General features: G+C 40.7%; 1 protein-coding gene across 4 annotated transcripts in view; it reads left to right on the top strand.

The window, feature by feature from the left end:
* COL12A1 (collagen type XII alpha 1 chain) overlaps positions 1-24,535 on the top strand; it is a 132,015-nt gene that overhangs the window by 49,149 nt on the left and 58,331 nt on the right. For 3 of the 4 annotated variants that reach the window (XM_019537644.1, XM_019537646.1, XM_019537645.1), the window contains exons 17-35: positions 1,413-1,534; positions 4,412-4,561; positions 4,643-4,762; positions 5,317-5,481; positions 5,673-5,819; positions 6,525-6,664; positions 8,014-8,143; positions 9,232-9,377; positions 9,654-9,783; positions 10,680-10,819; positions 11,346-11,475; positions 13,401-13,540; positions 13,761-13,893; positions 13,997-14,023; positions 15,128-15,270; positions 17,643-17,772; positions 19,130-19,269; positions 23,136-23,265; positions 23,773-23,915. In XM_019537644.1, coding sequence (XP_019393189.1) covers positions 1,413-1,534; positions 4,412-4,561; positions 4,643-4,762; positions 5,317-5,481; positions 5,673-5,819; positions 6,525-6,664; positions 8,014-8,143; positions 9,232-9,377; positions 9,654-9,783; positions 10,680-10,819; positions 11,346-11,475; positions 13,401-13,540; positions 13,761-13,893; positions 13,997-14,023; positions 15,128-15,270; positions 17,643-17,772; positions 19,130-19,269; positions 23,136-23,265; positions 23,773-23,915 — 2,506 coding nt within the window. The remainder of the gene's footprint in view (positions 1-1,412; positions 1,535-4,411; positions 4,562-4,642; positions 4,763-5,316; positions 5,482-5,672; positions 5,820-6,524; positions 6,665-8,013; positions 8,144-9,231; positions 9,378-9,653; positions 9,784-10,679; positions 10,820-11,345; positions 11,476-13,400; positions 13,541-13,760; positions 13,894-13,996; positions 14,024-15,127; positions 15,271-17,642; positions 17,773-19,129; positions 19,270-23,135; positions 23,266-23,772; positions 23,916-24,535) is intronic. The other variant, XM_019537647.1, reaches the window with a different exon arrangement.

The raw sequence follows: 24,535 nt of genomic DNA, 5'->3' as shown, positions 1-24,535 counted from the left end.
CCTACTATAAGTGGATCTAGGATTGTGGCAAGGGGCATGTGGCCAGACCCCTTTGGTTGTGTGGTGTATGCATAGTGAGCTTTCTGAACGCACCAGAATGTCAGCACAACTCCTGCTGGAGCTCCATATCTGTTGTGAGATCTCTGAATTCACCAGCTGATCAATGCAGGCTCTTGCCAGAGCCTGTGCCAATGAGCTGATGAGTTCAGAACTCATGGCACCTGTGGAGCTCTGGGAGGAGCTGTGCTGATATACTGGTGAGCACACAGAGCTCACTGTAAAGGCACCACTCAGCCAAAGGAAGATGCGACCATGCCGCTACACGCCCCGCCCCATCCCCTGGATCTGCCCCGGACGTACAGACAAAACTGTTGCTGAAATTAACCGTTATATAAGCAAGCACAAGGCTGGTCTACACTGCAGAAACTGCTACTATAGCTATGATGACAGACCCCCCCTTGTGGAGACGCAGCACAGCTGACAAAAAATAATTTTTGTATTGGTGTAGGCTGTGTAGACAAACAGAGACACTTTAAAGGGGGCTAAATGCTTTTGCACTGCTTTAATGTTGCATGCCTCAGTGGCGTATTGCGCACTAATTCCAGCCACTGTAGGAAATTTGGTGGTGTAATGCTCCTTAAATGACTTGGGGTGCAGCAAACTAAAACTCCTTTAGTGGAGCAAAGCACCCGGCTCTGTGCAGCTCCAGAGCTCTGCAGGAAGCCCTGCATGCAGCTTGGCAGCAGCCTGGGAAAGCAGCTCTGCCCAAGAAAAGCTGTGAGCCTGATCTACCCCCCCACCCCACCAGAGCCTGCCTGCCTTCCTGAGCTGCATGGGGGCCTGGTGCTTCCTTCTATGGCTGCAGTGCCCACTGGGACTGCCTGAGCTGGGTGTGTGCGGGTGGGTGCTGCCTGGGGGCGGGGGCTGCCATGGAGGAAAGCACCAGCCCCGCTGCAGCCCAGGGAGCACTCTGCCCACTGGCAGTTCACCCTCCCTTCCCTGCAGCAGAGGCAGGTACGTCAGCAGGATGTGTGCATGACACAGGGGTTTAATCAGCCCTAAATTTAGGTTGTGTTTTTAAAAAACCACTGCTTCAATTTAGGGCTCCTATTTCATCTATACACGCCTGTAGATACTCTATATCCCTGAAGTGACAAAAGTGCTCTTTGTCAGCACAACTGTATTTTCATTGGAGATTTTACCATGCCTACTAGGAGGTATAATTTCTTCCCACCCCAAACCAACATGGCTACACTGCCAAAAGTGTAGGCCTCATCATAGGTGTATAGGCTCAGATATGTCTAAGCAGTGGTAAAAAAAAAATTCTAAAAACCCAGTATTTTCATAGGAGAAACATCAAGATTTAGCTGACCAAATTGACTTCATATTTAATCTATCTTTAATTATTGTAGGGCAGGAACTACGTATAAGGTAAATGTTTTTGGAATGTTTGAAGGAGGAGAAAGTACACCACTGGTTGGACAAGAAATGACCACCCTTTCAGATACTACTGTGACACCAATTTTAACCACAGGTAAGCAGGAAAGCATGCCTTTGACTTGTTTTTACCTATTTTTAAGAAGTTTTATCATTTTACCTTATTTTTTTCTCGTAAGGTGATGCAACACATTTAGTTAGCATAAACATTTGCTTACAGACTTAATATGCAATAAAACTTGTACCCTTAGCAAAAGACCTCCTGTTTTAAGTGACCAGCCTAAAGTATGCCCGGATGTATGAGAATAGCCTGTTTCACCTTTGTTATAGAAGGTGACATCTGTTAAGCTACCCATGTTTTGCTGATCACTCAAGACCAGGTTCAGTCATAGGGTGACATCCTTGAACAGAGAATATTGCCACATAAGTGAATTGCTTAGAAGGATGGAGAGAGAGTTTTACATAGTCCCTAAATGGGGAGAGGGGGAGGAGGGGGGTAGACATTCTGCTTGTCATTTGCACAGGGATGAATTTTACCCCCAGGGAATTTTACCCCCAGTGAAGGATTAAGGAACAGGAGATGTAAGGGGTGAGAGTTTGTTTAGATAGAAAAGTCATAGACTTATTGCAAAATAGTGAGGGTGTGAGTTTAGAGCAGAGATGCTACTATGCTGTAACTCCCTGAGTGGATACTGGCACTTTTAGAGAAAAAAACAAAAGTGTCCTCATAGGAAGTAAGTGCAGGACATCTAAAATTGAATAGTTATTCAGCGCTAGTTATTGGGCTATTTCCTCTCTATAGACAGGACTGCTCTTCTTTTGTGGGGTATTGGTTATGCATCTGGATTGAATGACTCGTTTGGAAGGAGGTGCTATGGAGCTCAGCTCTACTTTGTGCACTGAGTGAAGAACTCCCTACTGTAGTCATGGGAATCATGGCAGTTTTATTTCACATCAGGGCTAGAGAGTCTGCCCCTGAAAAAAGTCCAACGACTATGAAAGATCTTACAGAAATTAAATTTATAAAAGAGAATTATTTCCTGCCAAACACAATATTCAGTCAAATCTATATTCCTTTTCCCCTATTTTTTTAATTTGCTGACTTTTCTGCATCATAATATGTAAGAATAATATGAGTTTTTATTAAACTTGTATCGATAGAAGTTAGAAAATGCCATTGTTTAAAAACATCTGTAAGTAGGTTTAAACTACTTTTTAGACTGCCAACAATTAAATACATAGTTTCCACGTTTTTTTACAACAGGTAGGCAGAAACCTCTACTCTTTTTTGCCAGTGCAAGTTTTTTTGGCAACTTGTTGAACTTGGAGAGGTGTTTACTATGCGAGACTAGAAGAATTCTATGCCTGAAATATCATGCATAAGAAAATTTACAGAATCAGCAAGAAATTGTGTAATACAAGAGAGTAACATTTAGAGAGGTTACATAACAGCATGCTACTACTGAAACAGGACAGAAGCTGGCAGAAAAATAATTGCACCAGGAGTATTTATTATGTTTTTGTTACTGTAGCTACCATTCCTTCCTGCAGTGTTGTATTCTGTAAGCCAATCAGTTTTTCTAATGCATGCATTAGAGACTTCGTTACTGTGGAAAATGAAATTTTATTTAGGAATGTAAATTGTGTATTCAATAGTGAAAAAAATATATAGTGACTTTGTTAGAATTTTTAATATGGGGATCATGGGAGTTGGAAAATATTAGAGGCCCAAATAGTAAACTGGTTATACTGTACGTGGAGCTAATCTTAACTTCCTTAATAAAGTTATGCATGCACATTTTTAGCTAATAAGGTTTTACTTAAACCTTACTCCACAAACTATTTTATTGTCCTGATTAAAGACTAGATCTATATTTTCTATGCAGAAGAGCATCATGCTTTTAAGCCCTCAGGTACATGGAGTAGTTATATTCATGAGTCTACAGTATTGGAGCAGTTATGTGGAACATATATGAAATCACAATATCTTTCAACTGTGATGAGTGTGGCTGATTTTTCTCAATGGGATTTCTTCCATATAAAGACCAGAAGCTCTGATGGCAGGAAGCCAGAAAATGTGCAGCTGGTAACACAGACTCCAGAAAAAGAGAGCAAGCTTTTTTTTTTTTTGCAAATGGCTGATGATAAGATCATTTAAATACTTGTATATTTTTGTTTTGTATAAATATTTTCTGATTTTCCATATGATGAAACTGAAATTATACATATTATTATTCCATAGTTTGTAAATAGAGGATCTGAAAAAACTTCCTACCTTTTCAAAATGTTGCAACTTTATATAAATGTTTGTTTTTGTCACCTCTGTATCTCTTGCCTTGTATACCTGTTTGCATATCTTCATCTAAATTGTGTTATCTTTTTTCTGCTTATGTAACTGTGCAAACTTCTGCATCATCTATATTAATTTATCTTATTTCTCTTAATGTTAGTGATGTTGTTTACCTGAAGATGTTTCTAATATATAATAATTCTTCCACTGTATAACTGAGAACAGGACATTAGCTTAGCCACCGATATATAATTTGATAATGTTCAAACATTTTAATTCTTTGACTTTAGTTCATTTAATATATGGCAGTTCCACTTCTAAGTTAGTTATTGGCTTAATACGATACATCCTTAATTGATCTGAAATTAAATCGGTTCCTATTACTAAATATTAAGCAAGGTAAAACCTATTATGGTAGGGAAAACCGTTTTAATGAACCTTGAAATGTCATAAGGGGCTACTTCTGAAGGGATGTGTTTGTGAGGAAAATTGTAAAGCTTGTGTCATGGACTTAGTTTATTCACAGTGAGCTGGTATTGCCAGACTAACGTCAATGAATAATGCTAGGAGTCATCTCAGAAAGTATGCTATGTAGTGTAGGAGAGGACAGGAGAAACCAGGAAATCATTAAAGGACATGAGCAATTTAATCTGACTAAATGATTTTTTATGTTTGGTGTGGCAGGCTTGGAGTGTAAAACCAGAGCAGAAGCTGATATTGTGCTGCTAGTGGATGGCTCATGGAGCATTGGGCGGCCAAATTTTAGAACAATCAGGAACTTCATTGCTCGTATTGTTGAAGTTTTTGATATTGGTCCGGACAAAGTACAGATTGGTAAGTCTTACAGGTGTAAGGAAGGTTTAGACGTACTTGTGTCACAACCCTTTAGTAATGAATTGATAACTGCTTTTTCAGGCCTTGCGCAGTATAGTGGAGATCCCAGAACAGAATGGCAACTCAATTCTTATAAAACCAAGCAGGCCTTATTAGAAGCTGTGGCCAACTTACCATACAAAGGCGGCAACACTCTAACAGGTATACTACACAATCCCATAGTTTTCCTTTAGCTGTATTAAAAGTCTATTTGAATAATTGACATAAATCATTTAAACTATAATTAGTGACCCCAGTATTGTATGTTGTGAAATAATGCTGCTCAAGGAGCTTACAGAGTAGTTCAAGTAGCTAAAACAGTTCAGACACATACTGTGATACACAAGATGGTACTACTAGGTCAATATGATGAATGCAGCTTTGGATTCAAAGGGGAGGGTTCTGAGTATAAGCATCTTTTTCAGGAGAGATTTTAGGAAGGAACATTTAGGTTGATAAGGTCTTGGATTCATGGATAAAAGGGAGAGAAGGATTGGGAGCAGGGATGGCGGCAAGGGTAGAACCAGTGAAGGTCCCAGTAAGTGAGGATAAGCTTGTATTTGATGTGGGAGATGATGATGGCCCTTGAAATGGTGAGGAGAGGAGAACAACTGAATCAGAGTGAGATGACCTAGGAGAGATACATCCAGGTGCCTTTATAACGAATTTGTAATCATGCATAGTGACAACTAATTAGACTCTTTGTGTCACATTAGGAATGGCTTTGAATTTCATCCTGAAAAACAACTTCAAACCAGAAGCTGGCTTGCGACCTAGAGCTCGTAAAATCGGGGTTCTCATAACTGATGGCAAATCACAGGATGATGTGGTGGCCCCTTCCAAGAGACTCAGGGACGATGGAGTAGAACTTTATGCGATTGGTAAGTATTTTACAAAGGGGCAGAAAATAGCATATGAAACTGAATTACCTACCTAGCCAAACTTTCTTAAATGAATACAAGGGAACACCTAGAATATGAAAGAAGTTATACATTTCAAGGTACCTGTGCTTTTGCCTGTGTGTATTATAGTTCATGTCAAATATATTTTCTTTTTGTATCTTATATTTAAGGTATTAAAAATGCTGATGAAAGTGAGTTGAAACAGATTGCAACAGATCCAGATGAGACCCATGCTTACAACGTTGCGGATTTCACCTTCCTGGCTAACATTGTTGATGACTTAACTGTTAACCTGTGTAACAGTGTCAAAGGCCCAGGTGCATGTTCATTTGTATTATAATTCATCCCCTCTCAACACATGTGTTTTAATATCTTGGCTGGGTAATTCCTTTTTGTTACTATTTGGGAACTCTGTCAAACCACAGACTGTTTTTTCAGCTGCTGTCCCAAGGAAACTGCACAGACAACCTGGCTTGCACCATAGGGGTCCTTCCTTCCCCTTTAATAATGAGTGTGTTGTACCTAAAACAGCAGTACATGGCTGTCTAAACTTGCCCTCTTCCCAGTCAGGCACATGGGAAAGATGTTATACAGTATATCTCAGGGTGGTGGGCACTTTACCAGATGATTGACACTAACTCAGTTTGAAATTTAACAGGCCTGCAGTGTTACAGTCTTGCTGACTGACAGCTCAAAGCAAAAACTTCTCTCGGAAGAAGTGCCTCTCCAGCTCATGGGTCCCCCTATCAGATGTCAATATTGGGGGTGCAGTAGGGAGAAGAGAGAACTTGCATATGTCTGTGAGGGAGGCTACTACTCAAAGAGGGATTGATATCTTGTCGTGGTGGACAAAACACCCTACTTAGCTGTTGAAGCAGCTCCTCTAGGGGAGTGACAACAGACACAAATCTCAGCAACACTCTTATTTATTTCTTAACCAGTCTACCTTGTATGTTTTGAGTTCATGTTTATCTTTAGTGATCTTATTAATTAAAGGCCATTTTTTTGTTTCAACACTGTAGGAGACTTGCCACCCCCTTCTAATTTAGTTATTTCTGAGGTGACACCTCGTTCATTCAGAGTAAGATGGACTCCACCTCCTGAGAGTGTGGATAGATACAGGGTTGAATATTATTCTGTTCCTGGAGGCAGACCACAGCAGGTTAGTACTTGGAAGTTCTGCTCAATCTCATTTCCAAGAACCCTGAGCTCTTGCATACAGAAGTTTCTTTCACCTTGGTTATGCCAAAATAGCATGGTGCCAACCTGAGAGTTATGCTGATCTGAAAGGATGATGAATATATGTTGAGTCAGGCAAAATCATAAAGGATTCCTGTGTCAGAGAGCAGTTTACAAAAGCATTGTATACTTGGCCAAAAATAGCATTTTGCATTCTTATTTTGAAAAAAATGACCAAAAGGCACATACTAAGATAAGCATAGACCTTTAAAAATAATTAAATCAGCAATAAAATGTCATGCCTTAGAGAGTACTTGGTTAAGTGACATTTCCTTAGTAATTCTCTTGCTTCATGGTTCCATAATCATATATTGTTTTAAATAGGTGCATTCCTGGAAATTTCCTAGCCATGCTGGCAGCTAGATATAGTGGGCTTTTGGGGTATTTCTGTGCTGCTTTCTCAGTACTTTTGGGGCACACTCCTCTAGAGCATGCCCTGGCCGCCTGCTCCCATTTTGCATGCACCAACCTAGAAATGAAGCATAGTGCCTCAGCACATGGTAAGATTTGTGCAAGGTGGGAAGAATGTGCTTGAGAATGTCGGGGAAGTGGAATAGGCCTGTTTTTAATATTATTTTTTCTGTGTCATGGTTACTAGGTAAAGGGATGATGGGTTCAGTAGAATGTGGAATAGTTTGTAGGTGAGTTTCATAAGATGACACTGGAGCAACACTCTTCTGTCATGCATTGGGAGTTTTGGCAGGGTGAATTCTGATTTCAGGATTTGGCCTTTGATTAGGCTAGAAGCAGCCATTCTAGCACATGCTGATTTTTTTCCAACTTGCTTTTCTGGTGTCATTTTTATTCCAATAGCATTCCTTGACAGTTCTGTATGTTATTGATACAGTATATGCTCTACCAGTGTAAATTTTCTTTAATGCTTAACAGTTTAAATTCTGTTTCCAAACCATGGAAGAGGACATTGAATTACAAATCCAAGCTGCTTTCCCTGTTTCAGAATAATGTGTTGCTAACACCACCTGTGAAAACAGGGAATCTTCTTAACAAATTGAACACTTGTACAGGGGTGCAGTCTTATTGAAAATATGTCTGCTTAAAACTCTCCAGCTGGCTTTTTAAAAAATTATGATGGTAGAATACTGTAAGACTGAAGATGCAGAAGATGGTCAAATTATTTTATACTGCAACCTTTCAGAATTCTCAGGAATGACATCAGGAATAAATTGTCTTAAGGGATGAAAAGATAGCATATAGTAAGAATAAAGATACCTTTTTGTACACTTAATCATTGTTGCTTTTATTTTTATATAGTTTTATGTAAACCGAATGGAAACAACTACTGTTTTGAAAGATCTGCAGCCTGAAACAGAATATGTTGTTAATGTTTATTCTGTGGTAGAAGATGAAAGCAGTGAACCTCTGGCTGGCAGAGAAACAACTCGTAAGTTAGAATTCCAACGGGATTAGGATATTTAACAACTGGTGCTGTACAAAGTATAGTCTTCAGAACATTTAGTATTCCAGTCCTTCATAACTTGATGTGGTATCTAGAGTTTGTAGGACAAAATTGGGTTGCCTGCTGAAAATTTTATGCCCTAATTCTGGCTTCCTTCCAAACCCATAGAGACATCACTGTACAAATGGTGCTCCAGACTAGATCTATGGAGATGTGGTCCAAGACAGAATTCATAAACCCACAGAGTATGGTCCAGAAATGCAGTGACATACGTGCTTTCACTCAAGCACCTCCATACTACACAGCTCATTCCTACTGTTGGCAGCTATATGTTGTCTCTGATTGATTTGCACTTTGCAGTAGTAACACATGCCCAGTCCAACACAGTTATGTAAAAGGCATGCCTACAGCAATAACTTGAATTACTGTATTTTCCTTATTAGCTGTTTAAATGACTGATAGTATTATGTATGTTGCTGTTGCATGAAAGACTAATATTCTTGAGCCTGTCAAAGTGTTGATCATTTAGTAATTTACTTCTGTCCCATTGAATTGCTCTAAATTATACTTATAGTGTATTTATGTTTATTATACTTATGTTTATACTGTTATTTATATATATTTATATAATATATATTATATTGCAGAATTTATAACACATTTTTGTCAGATTCTTTTTGCTATTTAATTTTTGCAGAATTTGAAAAATATGTAAGGGCAGAGGATAGAGAACATGAAAAAATATTTTTATAATTCAAATTTAGAAGCTAGTTAGGGATTGATAATCAAGAATCTATATCAGTTAATTTTGGTTTTATAGACTATTCAGCTATCCTAATATACACTTAAAGAATAGTTATAACTGTTGGCAAGTGAACACTCTTGCCAGAAATCTGTGCTTCAAGTTCGGCACCACTTACAACATTTATACCTTTTCTGCTCACCCTACGTCTCCTTGTTCTCAAGTGACCAGTTTTCAGCAGCACTGGTGAATTCTGCAATGCTAACAGGTGGACCTGAGGCAGAAATAGAGTCAGAAAAGTGAATGAAACAAAAAAATTATATTTTGACAGTTGCAATCCCTTCGGTCAGAAACCTGAATGCTTATGACATTGGACCAACTTCCATGCGAGTGAGATGGGAACCTCTTGATGGAGCCACGGGTTATGTATTAATGTATGAACCTGTTAATGCCACCATACCAGCTACAGAAAAACAGGTATGAAAAATGTCCTTGGTTTTGCCTAACCTGTTGAAAAATGCTGTGTGATTTGTACATTATACTATAATAGTAAAGGCAGGCAGATATTTTGAAGTGTTGCACATTGACTGGAGTGTTATACACAATTACATCAGTCAGGAAGTTGTAAATACACTGCAAATCTTGGAAACAAAATTCTCTTTTAATTAAATCATTGTTTTCTTTTCCCTCTCTGCTCTCTTCAATTTTTAAACACTGGATAAAAATTAAACACTGTATACTTTTCACTTATAGATGCGTGTTGGGCCATCAGAGACTGATGTTCAGTTGATAGATCTCATCCCCAATACAGAGTATACTTTAACCATTTATGCAGCATTTGGTGATCTCAACAGTGATCCACTTACCTCTCAGGAAGTAACATGTATGAATCTTTTCACTTTTGCTTTATATTTTGTTCTTTTGGTAATAACTAACTAACTTGCATTTTATCTTAGCCTTAGGTTATTTATTTGTATGCTACTTTGCTTAAATGGAGGTACTCTTTTCCATGGGTGTGTATTTTTAGTTATTCTAAAGTTTGTAATGCCCTGATGCTGATTTAATGGAGAATTATCTAATTTAAAAAGAAAAATAAAGTTTTCCCTGACTAGCTGACTGAAGTTTTCCTAACAGCTTCTGTAGAGTAGTTTTAAGCGTCCTAATTTTACTGTGAGAATACTTATACCTTATTACATTGGACCAGCTTCCATGCAAGTGAGATGGATTTTAAAAGGATTTTTTGTTTTAACAAACAAAGTAGAAGAAGGTTAAGAATAAAAGGAAGTGTTAATGTAGCTCACATTACCTGGGACTACTAATACCCAAAGTCTGCTTACCTTGTTCATTCTGAGACCCTGTATTGAGTTCAGCCCACCTAAGGAGAGCATATGGGATATTGGCATTAAACTTGTTTTTTTTAATAATAAACTTGTTTGAAATACTGTCCATTCAAAATACCAGTATCTAGATTTAAAAGAAATGACATTTTGAACCTGGTAAAGGAAACTGATTCGATTTGTTTATCATGAAAATTATGTTTATGAGAAGGTATTTGGGTATTTTTTCAGCCAATATTAATTTTAAAATCACCAAGATAAACATTCTGTAGTTTTTTGCTGGCAGAACAGTTTGCTGAACTTACTCAACAGATGACCAGAACAGTTAGCTTTTTTCTCTTCTTTTAAACACGCTTGTGAAAAGAATTTCTTGCTACTTTGGGTCTGCCTCTTTGGGAATAGTATCTACACTCATTGCTTTTATTGTTGTCTTTTTTTATAGTACCTTTACCTGGAACAAGAAGTTTAAGAATTCAAGACATCACTCACAGCAGCATGAATGTTTTGTGGGATCCTGTCCCCGGCAAAGTCCGCAAATACATACTAAGATACAAAATAGCTGATGAAGATGAAATTAAAGAGGTAGATGGGAAACATGTTAGCAAATATTTAGAAATTTGGAGGATAGTGCTAAAAACAGCTAGTGAATACAGACAGCATCAGTTCTTGACAAAGAAAATATTTATAGAACATGACATCTTGGTAGATTTTACGAACTTCACATGTACCTGTGTCAGGCCCATAAAAGGGATGTGGGGATTTCTCCTGGAGGAGGCCCTGGAGAATTTATGTGTGGCATTGTTGCTCTTGAGCAACCAGATATGAGCTATGGTAAATTAGCCACTCTTCTTCTTGTGGCTGCCTAACTATACTGACACCAGCTCTTGGAACAGCTCAAAGTGAGCAGGACACAAAAGTGGCTTAACAGTGGTTTAATCCTCCTTGCTGCCAGGCTGCCCCTCTATTTGTATTTCTGGGGTGCAGAATACATAGTGCTCCAGTAGCCACAATTAGAACGGTATATGCTGGTATCTTTCATTGTAGACCACGATCTGTTCTGAAACAATACGTCAATCTGCAATTCTGATGGCTTTGCTATTATTCCTAGGTGGAAGTTGATAGATCCAAAACTAGCACAGTTCTTCCTGATCTTGCCTCACAAACCTTGTATAATGTACAACTGGTTGCTGTGTATGATGAAGGAGAATCTCTACCAGTAGCTGCAGAAGCCACCACTCGTAAGTTGTGGGAATATTTAATTTAATTCTGCTATTCAACATGCATTCTTAGATGCTGCTAAGACAAAATGTGCTGCAAACGGAATTTGGGCAGCAGCATCATTTAATAGATTTCTGTACTTCACTTTCAGCATATTGAACTTTCAGTAATGTCATGTACAAACATATAGTATAGAAACATATAGTAATGGACAACTCCTCCTCTGATGAACTCCCATTTAGAACAGACAACGTAGACCAGTGAAGTGAGCAAAAGTCTTTAGATGAGTCACTGGCAGGGGATAGAAAGGACTTGTAGGAGTAGGAGAGTAAGAAGCTATGAAGTTAGAGGTAGGGTTTGGAAAAGCTCTTTATTTATGGAAAGATATAGAAGATGACTAGGAAGAAAGGAAATGCACCAGAGGGTGAAAGTGATGGGATCTCACTTCCTATATCAGGACTGTCTTGCTGGCAACCCACAGGCCTCATGCAGTTCACAAGTTGCTGGCCTGCAGTCTGTGGGCCCCTGCAGCCACCTCTCCCACTGTCCTGAGGCATAGGCAGATCCAGAATTTACTAAGGGTGATTGCAACACAACACGTCTTAGGCTATGGGGGCATGGAGGCAAGCCATGACTGCAGTGCCCTGAGGCACACCAGGAAAGCTGGTCAGGAAGCAGGCATATGAAGGGGGACCTGCATACCACCTCCACTTTTGCTGTCCCCAGCTGACCTTTGCATAGGAGGAGCCATAGGGCCACTCCTGCCTGAGTCTAGTGGGTGCTGCCTTGGCCAAGGCCAGCACTTCATGCTGTTTCGTTCTGCAGCTCATGGGTCTGGGGCTCTTTCCATGCCTGTCAGCTGGGGCCAGTGGGGATAGCCCTGGCCATACCAAGGCTTTGGCCAAGAGAGCTACATCTGCAACAGGGTAAAAGTACTTTGTGATACAGACAAGGCCTGGAAGTGGAAAAGAATGATGGAGTTGAGTTAGACAATTATCTGTCATTAATATCCTTCCATCAATGCCAAGTGAAAAAACAACAGTTTCTCTCCCTCTCTATATTCTCATTCTGTAGGGAAAGTTACTTGATGTATTTATAAATATTTTCCCATTTTTTTTATAAAGATTTTTTTTACTTCTATATAAGCAGATCTGCTGCACAGAATAGCATCTGTACAGCCTTAGTATAGATGTAGGTATTTGTGTCTTGCTAGATAGTGTCTCTGTGACTTAGGAAGCTTTTTGGTAGATAAGGCATAGCACTAGGAATCGGAGCGTCTATGTTATGTCCTTGGCTTTGTCATTGCGAAACCACATGAAATGTCATAAGACACTCTCTGTTTCAATTTTCTCTTCTACAAAATAAGGGGACAAATTTTTGGATTAAAAAAAATCTTTGATTCTACACAGAGAAAAAGTAATCTGATTCTAAAAAGCCCTGTAGCTTCATCAGTTTTTATCAGTGAGGGTAGTTAACACTAGAGCAGCTTACTAAGGGAAATGGTAGATTCTGGATTACTTTAACTTCTTAACTTTAAATCAAGCTTGAATGTCTTAAAAGGTTTGCTGCATTTCAGTTGCAAGTTAATGAATTTCATGTGGGATACTTGCTGAAGGAGGCCAGAATATATATTCGTAATTATTCCTTTTGACCTTAAAATCCACGAGCAAAGACTTAAGCTGCTGTAAGCTTGGTGTAACTTCACTGAAATCAGTAGACCCACTGTATACTGGCTGATGCCTTGGCTGTATGAAATGTTGAAAAACAAACCCCTGTAAAAGGTCTGAGTAATACTGCAGTTTATTATTATGAAGTCATTGGAAAATGTGTACATGAGAGCAACATCTATGCATTGAAAATTCATTATCTAAGTAGCTTTGTGATTGTGACTATTTATAGGCTATATTTTTTTTTTCTTGACAAGATTTTCCTTTTTTCATGATAGATCCTGTTCCAGCACCAGTTAATCTTAGAATCACAGATGTAACAAAACGGAGTTTCAGAGGTACTTGGGATCATGGAGCTCCAGATGTTTCCCTCTATAGAATAACCTGGGGACCCTATGGTGGAACAGAAAAACAAGAGGTAAGTCAGTCACAGTGTCATTTTCTCTAGGAAGTTCTCTGAGCAATTCTTTTATTTGAAATTTAAATTGTGAGAGGTCTGAATCTTGCAAGCCCTCCCATTGACTGTGGTGGGAATTCCATGTATAGAGGCTTGCAGGTCCTGATTAAAGGTCTACTAATATGATGTCACAATTTGAAGAAATTTCTCAGTTTATCTCATCCTTTTCTCCCCCCACAAGACCATCCTAAACGGTGATGAAAATACTTTGGTTTTTGAAAATCTGACCCCAGACACATTATATGATGTCTCAGTTACTGCCATCTATCCTGATGAATCAGAAAGTGATGACCTGATTGGCAGTGAGCGGACATGTAAGTAACTGATTCCTGAAAGGGATAATGTGTACCTTTGAATGTGTTAACTTAGAAACAAAGGCAATATATCTCAAACTTGTTTGTGGATTTTTTTTTCCAGTACCCTTGGTACCTATAACAACACAAGGTAAGACTCTGATTTCCCAGATATTATGTTACTAACTAATTGCCTGTCAAGAATGATGTATTTCAGGGAGTGTTTACATGTTCCCCCCCTTTGTGGCCGGCCATGTAAAGACTCTCTCAGCCACTGCTGCCTCCTCCTCCAGCCTCTGGTTCTGGGGCTCCCTCTCCCCACCTCCTCTCTCCTCTCTCCCTGCCACCTCCCCCTCACTGCTGGCTGTTGTCAGGGATGGGTGGTGTGGGGGTGCCACCACTGTCACCGCCTCCTCCCTGCTCCACTTCCTTCCTTTCCTTCCTTCCCTGTTGCCTGGCTCCAACAACAGCCGCCATCATGACTCCCCCTTCACCTCCCCCTGCCCTGGACCTGCACAGACTTCCTCCCTCCCTGCCACTTCTCCCCTCCTTGCCAGCTGGTGTCGGGACCCCTTCCCACTCCCCTTTCTCCATCTTTCCCTCCCTACTGCCAGGCCCCAACAATAGCCACCACTGTGACCTCTCCCTTTGCCGCCTCCTGTCTCGCTCCCATCCCTCCCTGCTGGCTATTCTGGAGGGGTGTCGGGAACAGGCATTCAGGGGCATGCCACCACCATGACCCCCCCCCCAGACAGGGACGCATGGGGAAGCCCCGCTGCTTGGGTGGCGGGGGTGTGTTCACTGCTGCCACAAACTTCCCTGGCAGTGGCTCAAACTTGGATCTGTGCAGCCCGGGCCCATACAGCCAACTGCCACCTGCCCTCTGGGTGGCACATGCACAGTTGGCCAAAAGCATTATGGACAGACAGACACATAGACAGACAAACTAAGCCCTTTATTATATTAGAATATAAAAGGTTGGTATTACCTTCCTAAAAACAAATGGAGTATTTGTGGCCATGATCTCATCCTGTTAATAAATATTATGCTGTATTTGGAGGGATGTTAAACACTGGGTTCAGATATGTTTATTATTTTACAAACATGCCAGTTAAATTCTCTTCTTTTTTTATTGTGAACATTGGAGTCAAATTCTGCTCTTGAATGCACATTTGTGCTGTCCAGTACATAGGAGTGCAGACCTTGGCCCTGTGTTTGCATTCTTTTTTTACCCTTTCCTTTAACTTTGTATTAGCACCAAAGAGTGGTCCACGAAACCTTCAAGTATACAACGCCACTTCCAACAGTTTGACTGTCAAGTGGGATCCAGCCAGTGGTCGTGTGCAGAGATACAGGGTCCTTTACCAGCCTATATCTGGGGATGGCATTGAACAATCGGTAATTATTTTTAAGCCCTGTAATTATTAGGACATGGAAAGAAATATGATTTCTGTTCTTAACAGTGACTTATCACAATACCTTTGTTTCAAATTGGAACAGTGTGAATATTCACTGAGGATATTTTTAGATGAAAGTTTTTGTTTAAAATTAATGTGCATGAGTTGTGTGTGTGCAGTTGACAAGCTAATGTATTGTGTATGGCTATGGATAACATCCATTTTCTTGACAAGTTTCAGTACCATGTAATCTGTACAGAGCAGAAAAAAAAGATAGGTATATTCATACATTAAATATGTACAACTTGAATAAAGATATTAAAACAGGGATAGGCAGCATTTTTGGGCAGAGTACCATAAACACCCTCAACCTCAATTTGTAAGATGTTGGTGCATCAGGGGTAGGTGTCGGGGGAGCTGCAAGGGGTGGCAGAGCAGCCCCAGCCAATTCTCCATTTGCCTGAAGGCATGTGCGCCAAGCAAAATGCCTTCATGTATCATATTCCAGGGTGCATGCCAGGAGTTGCCTACCCTTGTATTAGAATATAAGCTCTGGAAAGCTAATATAGAAAATAGGCTAATTTCAATGATGTCTGTTAATTAAAAGAGCCCAAGTTAGTCAGCTTTATTAGCAGTGGGTGCCTGTACATGAGCACAGAAGCTGCTCCGATGTGCTGTAATTACAGTGCATCAGAGCAGACTTGATTAACTGAGTCTCCTGAAGCATAGTAGTTACCACGCTCCAGCAGCCCCCTTTGTGTCATGTATCATTGTCCCTGCACTTCAAAATGGTGGCAGGGGTGCTTGAACTGCTTGTTGAATGAACTCTAGTTCAAGCACCCCTATTGCCATTTTGAAGCTTGGGTCTGTTGATGCACAAGATGCTATAACGCTTTAATTAGAGCAGCTTTCAGAGCCGCTCTGATTAAAGTGCTACTCCGCCCTCTACACACCCGGAGCACATGTAAAAGTGCCTCGTGTACTTAATGTCCAAAGGGAAGGACTTGGCCATGGATCATATTGTAAATAATTCAGGATTATTCATATCATTCTCCTAGTAGTGCTCTTGGTGGTAATTGTAACAGTTTTTTCAAGAAAAGGTTTTATTAGAAGAGTATTTCATTTTAATCAAGCTCAGGCCTGATGAAGAATGATGTGCATTTGAAAGCTTGTCTAACTCTATCCCAACTATCCAGTTGGTCCAATAAAAGAGATCAGCCTAAGAAATCCTTGCCTCTTGAAGGTATTTTAAGGCATTTTAGCTCCTTTTAAAGTGACTTAACAGCTGTAGAAAAGGAAGACAGCCAACACCATGTGACCAGCCAGCTTTGGATGAGCAATATGAGCTACCTACTGGTGCTGTATGCAACACAGTTTGAGAACCATGATCCAGCTCATCTTCTAATCATCCAGTTTACCCAAGATGCGTGCTACTAAAAATGCTCTATACTGTAATATGAAGCTATTGTGGTTACTCCTGCGTGATTCAGAGAGCAGCTTTAGAAGGAAGCCACACACAATCGGTGCAGTGTTATGATCCCAGAACCTACATTCTCAGAAGCGTATCAAGGCATAGTTACTTTAGAACTGGCTCGATATTTTTGCATCTGATTTTACTTTTCTACGGACAGCTCAATTTAGTTGGATGAATTGAATATGAAATATATGATGCTTTTAAAGATTAATCTGCATAAGTAAGAAAAAGTACGTTTTAGAAAAGCCAGCTTCTTTGGTAGGGTGATGTTTGATTAATTTGTGGGTGGTATTGGACTAGATCAGAAATTTAGAGTGAAATTTTCAAGTGGTAGTTCTGTGTGGCTCTGTAAGACCATCTTGGTTTTCAGTCAAGATGAGGGAAAAACAAAAATGGCTTAAATCTAGGTTCAAAAGCCACATAAGGACTATATCAACAGAAGTGATTAGGATAAGATTTTTAAAGTTTTTTTTGGTACCTGCAGGTGTAGATAAGCAGGTAGTGGAATTTTCATTTACACTTAGGCTTTGAAATGAGAGCCAAATACCTTAACACAATTAAAAATTTGGCCTCAAAATGAAAATTCCAATGACATGCTCAGGTGTCTGAATGCCAGTTCAGTATGTGAGCTCTTTATTATTCAACGGAACAATTTGATGGTTGATACTTAATTGTTGCTTTGCATGGGTTTGGAAATCTTAGAAAAATGCTAGCTTTACATTACTTCACCCTTTTTAAACCAGCCACAATGAATATGCCATACAGTACTGAATTTTGTTACTGTTTTATTTATACAGTCAACTTTCAGTTCACAATAGCTATATATCATAATGTATACAGTGAAATACGTATGGTGTTATTATAGATGTCATTTTTATCATTGTTTTATTTTACTCCAGACTACAGTTGGAGGGAGGCAGAACAGTGTAGTGTTACAGAAGCTGCAACCTGACACCCCATATACCATTACAGTATCGTCTATGTATGTGGATGGTGAAGGAGGACGAATGACTGGCAGGGGCAGGACCAGTAAGTAAAACAACTTTTCTGTGGTTCTTCATTAGGAAGTGGCTGTGAAAGATATATACTGCACTGGAGATCAGTGGGCTGGTTTCACTGAGGTGTGTCTTAGAGTGTTGAGTAGGGACACTTTAACCCAACTCATTTTGTACTTTCCTTGCAACTTCAAAACATCTTAAATCTTTCCCTCCCAATGGAAGAGGGAAAATTAGCCTGGGCTTATAACCTTCTCTGTCCATTCTCTGAATTTACACACAAAAATTGGCTCCTATAATTCACTTTTTGAGACAGTACACTTTTGTGATTATTATATTTTATTGTTTTCATCCATGTTTAATTTCATTTGGTTCAGCTTTGCAGTGCAAAATTAAATACAGGAGTATTCTCATAAATGAACAACCCAAACAAATTCTTTAGAAAAGCTTTAGCTTAATGTTTTCATGATCTACTTTACTTCTAAAACAGTGCAGATCAAAGGAGAAACACTTTTTATGATGTTTAACATTCCTGGCATTGTTGGCTGGGACTGTTGAGTTTCGACTCCTTAAAATAAATGACTTGTAGTGCTAGATCCTATTCCATCTATTACCGACCTAAGTGATACTTGGGGGACTGAAAGCCAGAAAATAGTCTGTTGCCCTGATGTGTAGTGGTATTTAGTGCCACTCAAGTAGATTTTAAATATTATTCCACCCCTGTATAACTAGATTTGGTTTACTGTGCATGCTCAGAAACTCTCCAGTAAAGCCACTTAGCCATCTAACAACACATATACTCTGATAATCATTCACTGAGGAAAGCTAAAAGATGTGTGGGTTCTCTTCCTACACTCGCAAGCTCCCAGTTGTTCAGAGTGGAATGGAATCTAAAATCTGTGGAAGTGGCACTTTGTGCTACTTACACATTTAGAAGGTAGAACAGGATCTGAACCTTTGTGACCTAACTAGCACTTAAATGCCTAATAAGTGGATTAGGATCTGGCCCTTAGGGTGCCTGCACATGAACATGGAGGCTGCTCTGACATGCTGTTATTACAGCACACCAGAGCATACTCAATTAATCGAGCCTTCTGGAGTGTGGTAATTACCATACTCTAGCAGCCTCTCGTGTCTCATGTATCAGTGGTCCCACGTTTAAAAATGGCAGTGGGGGCACTTGAGCTAAAGCTTGTCAAACTAAAGCTCCAAGAGCCACTCTAAATAAAGCACTGCCCCCCAACACCTGGAGCAGGTGTGAAAGTGCCCTTTATGTCCAGAATTAAACCTGCCTTTTTTTCTTAAGGATGCATTATATAAATGAGTACTGACAGCAAAGATTGCAGAGTAGAACTTCTGAAGTCTGACAGCACAATTCTGATTTATTTCAGAGCCTCTTAATACCGTAAAGAACCTAAGAGTTTATGATCCAACTACCAGCACGCTGAATGTTCGATGGGATCATGCTGAAGGAAATCCTCGCCAGTACAAAGTGTTTTATGTACCCACGGAGGGTGGTTCAGAGGAAATGGTAAATCTTTCTAGTAGATTTTTCTATTTGTCTCAGATGAATTGAGGGATACAATCATAGACTTACAAAAAAGTAGGGCTGGAAGGTAGGGTTGTGCAAAGCTTTCGTCACTGATTTGATTTGGTGGAGATTCAGCCCAATTTGGCCGCCAAATCTCTGAATTGGAATCAAATCAGGAGACCCTTTAATCTCTGTGAATCAAATTGGAACCTTCCAAATCGATTTGGAGAGATTTGACCTTCTGGACACAGACGCAGCTTTATATGTTATTTCTACATACTTCAAGGTACCAGGCAGCTTGTGAACACTGAGATGGTGGGGTGGATGGATCCTCCCGTGGTGGAAGTGGGTCCCCAGCATGCTTGGCAGTGGACCTGGAAGTGGACCAGAAGCACTTCTGGTTCACTTCTGGGTCCACTGCAGAGTGCACAGGGGACCCCCCTTCCTGCCCCTGGCTCAGTGACTGGTGCCTCCTGAGTCTGGGGAGCACTGGGGACCCACCCACAGACAATTGCTGAGCTGGGCGGGTACTGGGAGGGGTGGTTCCCCGGACGCTCAGCAGCAGACCTGGAAATGGACCAGAAGTACTTCTGGACCACTTCCAGGTCTGCTATTGAGCTCATGGGGCCCCTTGCACTCCATTCACCCCACCATCTCAGCATTCACTAGCCTCGAGGTATGTAGAAAAAATATTTAAAGCTGTGTCTATAGCTGAATCACTGCTTCTCCAAATCAGAATTGAATCTTCAGATTCAGATTCAGCCGAATCGAATCGGACAGTGATCCAAATCAACGAATCGAGTCACTGTCCCCTGAAATGTACTGAATCTGAATCCATGTTGAATACAGCCCACTTCACACAGCCCTACTGAAAGGAGCTCAGGAGGTCTTCCAGTCCAACCTCCTGCCAGAGACAGGAGGGTGATCCAGGCTGACATGGACAGGCTCAGTAAATGGACGGATGAGAGCCTGATAGTGTTTAACACCGAAAAACACAAGGTTCTCCACCTTGGGAGGAAAAACCTGCAGCATCCTTATAGGCTCAGCAGTGCTATGCTGGTTAGCACTATGGAAGAAAGAGACTTGGGGTCATCATTGACCACAAGATGAACATGAGCCTGCAATGTGATGCTGTGGCTAGTAAAGCGACCAAAATGCTGGCTTGCATCCATAGATGCTTCTCAAGCAAATCCCAGGACATCATTCTCCCCTTGTACTCAGTGAGGCCACAGCTGGAGTACTGCGTCCAGTTATCTGCTTCACAATTCAAAAAGGATGTGGAGAAGCTTGAGAGAGTCCAGAGAAGAGCCACGCACATGATCAGTGGTCAGGATAACAGACGTTACGACGACAGGCTATGAGGCTCTTTAGCCTGGAAAAGCGCAGGCTCGGGGTGATCTGATGGCCACCTATAAGTTTACCAGGGTGACCACCAGTATTTGGGGGAACGTTTGTTCACCAGAGCACCCCAAGGGATGACGAGGTGGAATGTTATAAACTACTGCAAGACCGTTTCAGGCTGGACATAAGGAAGAATTCCTTTACTGTCTGAGTCCCGAAGGTCTGGAATAGCCTGCCATCGGAGGTGGTTCAGGCACCTGCATTGAACACCTTCAAGAGATGCTTATCTTGCTGGGATCCTATGACCCCAGCTGATTTCCTGCCCTTCAAGCGGTGGACTGGACTTGATGATCTTCTGAGGTCCTTTTCAGCCCTAATGTGTATGAAATCTGTGAAATCTATGAAATTCCTAGTCAAGCCATTTCATACAAATCCTTGTCTAACCAATTACTGAAACTACACAATCAACCCTGACATACAACTTTAAGGTATAGCACAAGTAATGCAGGGGGACAACAGCAGTCAGTGTCTGCTGATGCAAGAGCTGCTAAAATGCAGTTGAGAGATCGAAGGAAGAGGGCCACGCTCCGTGCTTCAGAGGAAGACAAAAACATCCATAATCTGTACCAGTCTGACTATGGAATAAAATTCCTTCCTGATCCCAAATATAGTGATTGGTCTGACCCTGAGTCAGGATCTTGCACATACAATCAGGAATCTCCAGGTTTTAGTCCCAACAGGAGCATTGGCACATCTCAGTCACCTCATATTCCAAAATGAAGAATAATCTGGGGTTAATATAATGAGACAGGCCTCAGGAAATCTGGATTTGTTTTCCATCTCTGCCAGAGACTTCTCTTGTGACCATATACAAGTCACTTAGCCACACTGTCCTTCAATTCCTCATTTCCAATATGAAGGAAAAAATACCCCAGTTCTCCCATTCTATATCCGTTTTCTTTATTCAGACTACACTCATGTAGTAAAGATAAATCCTTAGTAACATTTGGCATTATTCGGATGGGGCTTGTTTAGATAAACATTGGGTAAATCCTATTTTAGCACCACTGGTGTAAATACAGAGTAGCCTTCTGAAAGTCAGTGGTCTTCTGGCTTAAGACCTCTTTTTATTTAAGAACCAGTAATTAATTGAAGAGGCCTGATTCAGTGGATGTGCTTAGACCATGCCTAATGGATTCCAATAGCATTGAGTTCAGTACAAAGCACAGCAGACAGAATCAATTTAATTAAAAAATGTGATGATGGTGGTAGTGGTGCAATGACCCCCCTTCATGTCCTGAAGGTGGTTAGAGCACTCATGCAGGTATTGGTAGACGTGTGTCCGAAAGTAGCTTGTGCCTGTGGAGGTTTAAACCCATACCTTCCACTAAGAGACTACCCTAACCACCAGGATAATAGAGTACTTTGGTGGAGGTGTCCTCCATATCTCTTTGTGAAACTGGGATATTTGTTGTGTTTGCTTAGTGGTTATAATTCTCATTTTGAGGAAGGACCTGGGTTTGAATCCCTGCTCCCAGAAATGATTATGTATTTTGCATTAGACAGCCACTGGATAAAAAACAAAAATAATCCTGAAAGCAGAGACTGGAAGGCAGAACTCTCTTCTTTAAGGGAGTAGTTTATCCATTACCTAAAGAGGTGTTCTTTTTCACTTGCTGTCCTGGTTCCATGAGTCTTTTGTTGTTGCCTGCCCCATAGCTCAACTTCAGCAAGATGAATGGGAGTTCCTCAGTCCAGTCTGCTCCACAGGTAGCATTAGGCCCGGTGAATTATAAGTGAATGTCTACCCCCAGAATGCTGAATCATAAATGAACAGATGTGCTTTATGTGCAGCCTGAGTCATGCTTCTGTGCTCTGGGTTAACGTGGGAGTTTAGACATACCCATATTCCTGGTGTTTCCTGTTAGCTGGCTAAAAGTGTCTCTGTGCTTTCTGAATTGGCATTTGGAGCCTCTACTTGCCTGCATTCCCTGCATTGCCTGCATTCCCTCTTAGCTGCCTAAACTAAGTCAAACTGTATCCCTGTTTGGAAGTTTTCTAACTGAAAGTTTCCTAAGTTTCCTCACTGACTGGAAAGGAATCCTCCCTGCAGAAATCTATTCAAATTGGATTGTTCCCCTGAGCTGAAGTGCCTAGATTTTAGACCTCAGGGCAGACTGGATCAGACCCTTTGTCACTTCACAACTAGCAGAAGACACTATAAAGTGCTTGTACTTTGATGTCAGGGATGGACATCATTGCTGTGCTAAATTGCAGGGAGGCAATAGTAGTTATCACTTTAAATAAAAGGAATTATGCTTTTAACTATCATTTATAATAATATCTGGGCTAGGTCTGAATAGTATAAGTTGGTTTAGCTCTGCTGACTTCAATGCACTCGCCCTTTTGGCATTAACACACAAGTGTAAAACAATCTAAAATTGCTACCTTTAGACAGTTATAATTGAAATACTAAATTGTTACCTCATTTATTTTAATTCTATGTCACTTTTTAAAATCGATAGACAACAGTACCAGGAAACACAAACTATATTATTCTGAGGAATCTGCAGTCTGACACCCCTTACACCATAACGGTGATTCCAGTGTACACTGAAGGGGATGGTGGACGTATGACTGACACTGGGAAGACTTGTAAGTAAAACAGTCTTATTCATAAAATCATAGAATGTATGTGAGGATAATCCAAAACATTAGAAGTTGTGCAACCCTAATTTATTACACACCTACTGGCTCTTTATCATGGTTGCCAGCACTTGCTAAAAGCTGGTACTGCCACATATTTACTCCTATTGTTACCTAGGCTAGCTAGATTAACCAGACACAAATGTAGAGTATATGCGATAGTCACACTTCTATTCTGGTGTGTAGATGCCTATGTGGCCAAGTTTTTCTACTGTAAGATGGGGATTATCCAGCAGGGGATAATCTACTGGACTTGAGGGCGTGTATGAAGATAACGGTTGAGAGATTGTCCTCAGATATTGTGGGCAAGGTGAATAATATAAGTGCCTTGGATTGATGTGCTCCTAAGCCTCCAAATTAAATGTTCTTTGTGTTCCTGTGTGACATGGACAGAGCAAAGTTATACTTGTGTGAGCATCTCTGTAACACTTGTTTAAATGTATTCTTGGTATGCAGTGGAGCGAGGAACGCCAAGAAACATTCAGGTTTATAACCCTACACCAAACACCCTGAATGTCCGATGGGAACCTGCACCAGGCCCAGTACAACAATATAGAGTTGCCTACTCTCCGCTGGTTGGCCCAAGGCCAACAGAATCTGTAAGTAATTTAGCTTTCTGACTATTCTTCAAAGGATTGCTCAGGATATTACCTCCTTCAGTGAGCAATGGATGATGAGAATAAAATAAAATGGTGGCAACGGCCTGCATAGTAGCTTCTCCACTGAACACACCATTTTCATGAGAATTTAATCTACTGTGGACATATCTACACAAGAGGTTTACTGTGGAGTTGCCTAATTAGCTCTACAGTAAATGCCTCAGCATCTACATGTGCAGTGCTATTAGGATGAAATAAACTAATTAACTCCACTGCAAGTTAATACTTATAAATACTCCTACAGCAGAGTTTTTTAGTCTGCAGTAATGCATGTGGAGATGCTGATGGGGCTGGCTGGGGCATGAGACTACTTCAGTGTGGGGGCTCTCTGCTGGCTAGCTCCATGCTGGAGCATCCTCATGCCCTAGCCAGCCCCTCCACAGCATGTTGAGCCAGGTTGGAGCAACCCCAGGTTGGCAGGCTGAACCCCGGGCTCCTTGCCAGTTGGAGCTGCTCCAACCCAACTTAATGTTCAACATCTTCATTAACGATGTGGACATTGGAGTCAGGAGTGGACTGGCCAAGTTCGCCGATGACACCAAACTTTGGGGCAAAGCATC

The sequence above is a fragment of the Crocodylus porosus genome, unplaced genomic scaffold, assembly GCF_001723895.1.
Source record: "Crocodylus porosus isolate Cpor-Errol unplaced genomic scaffold, CroPor_comp1, whole genome shotgun sequence".
Taxonomy (NCBI): Eukaryota; Metazoa; Chordata; order Crocodylia; family Crocodylidae; genus Crocodylus; species Crocodylus porosus.
The sequence above is the reverse complement of the archived record's forward strand: the minus strand, read 5'-3'. Positions and strand labels throughout refer to the sequence as shown.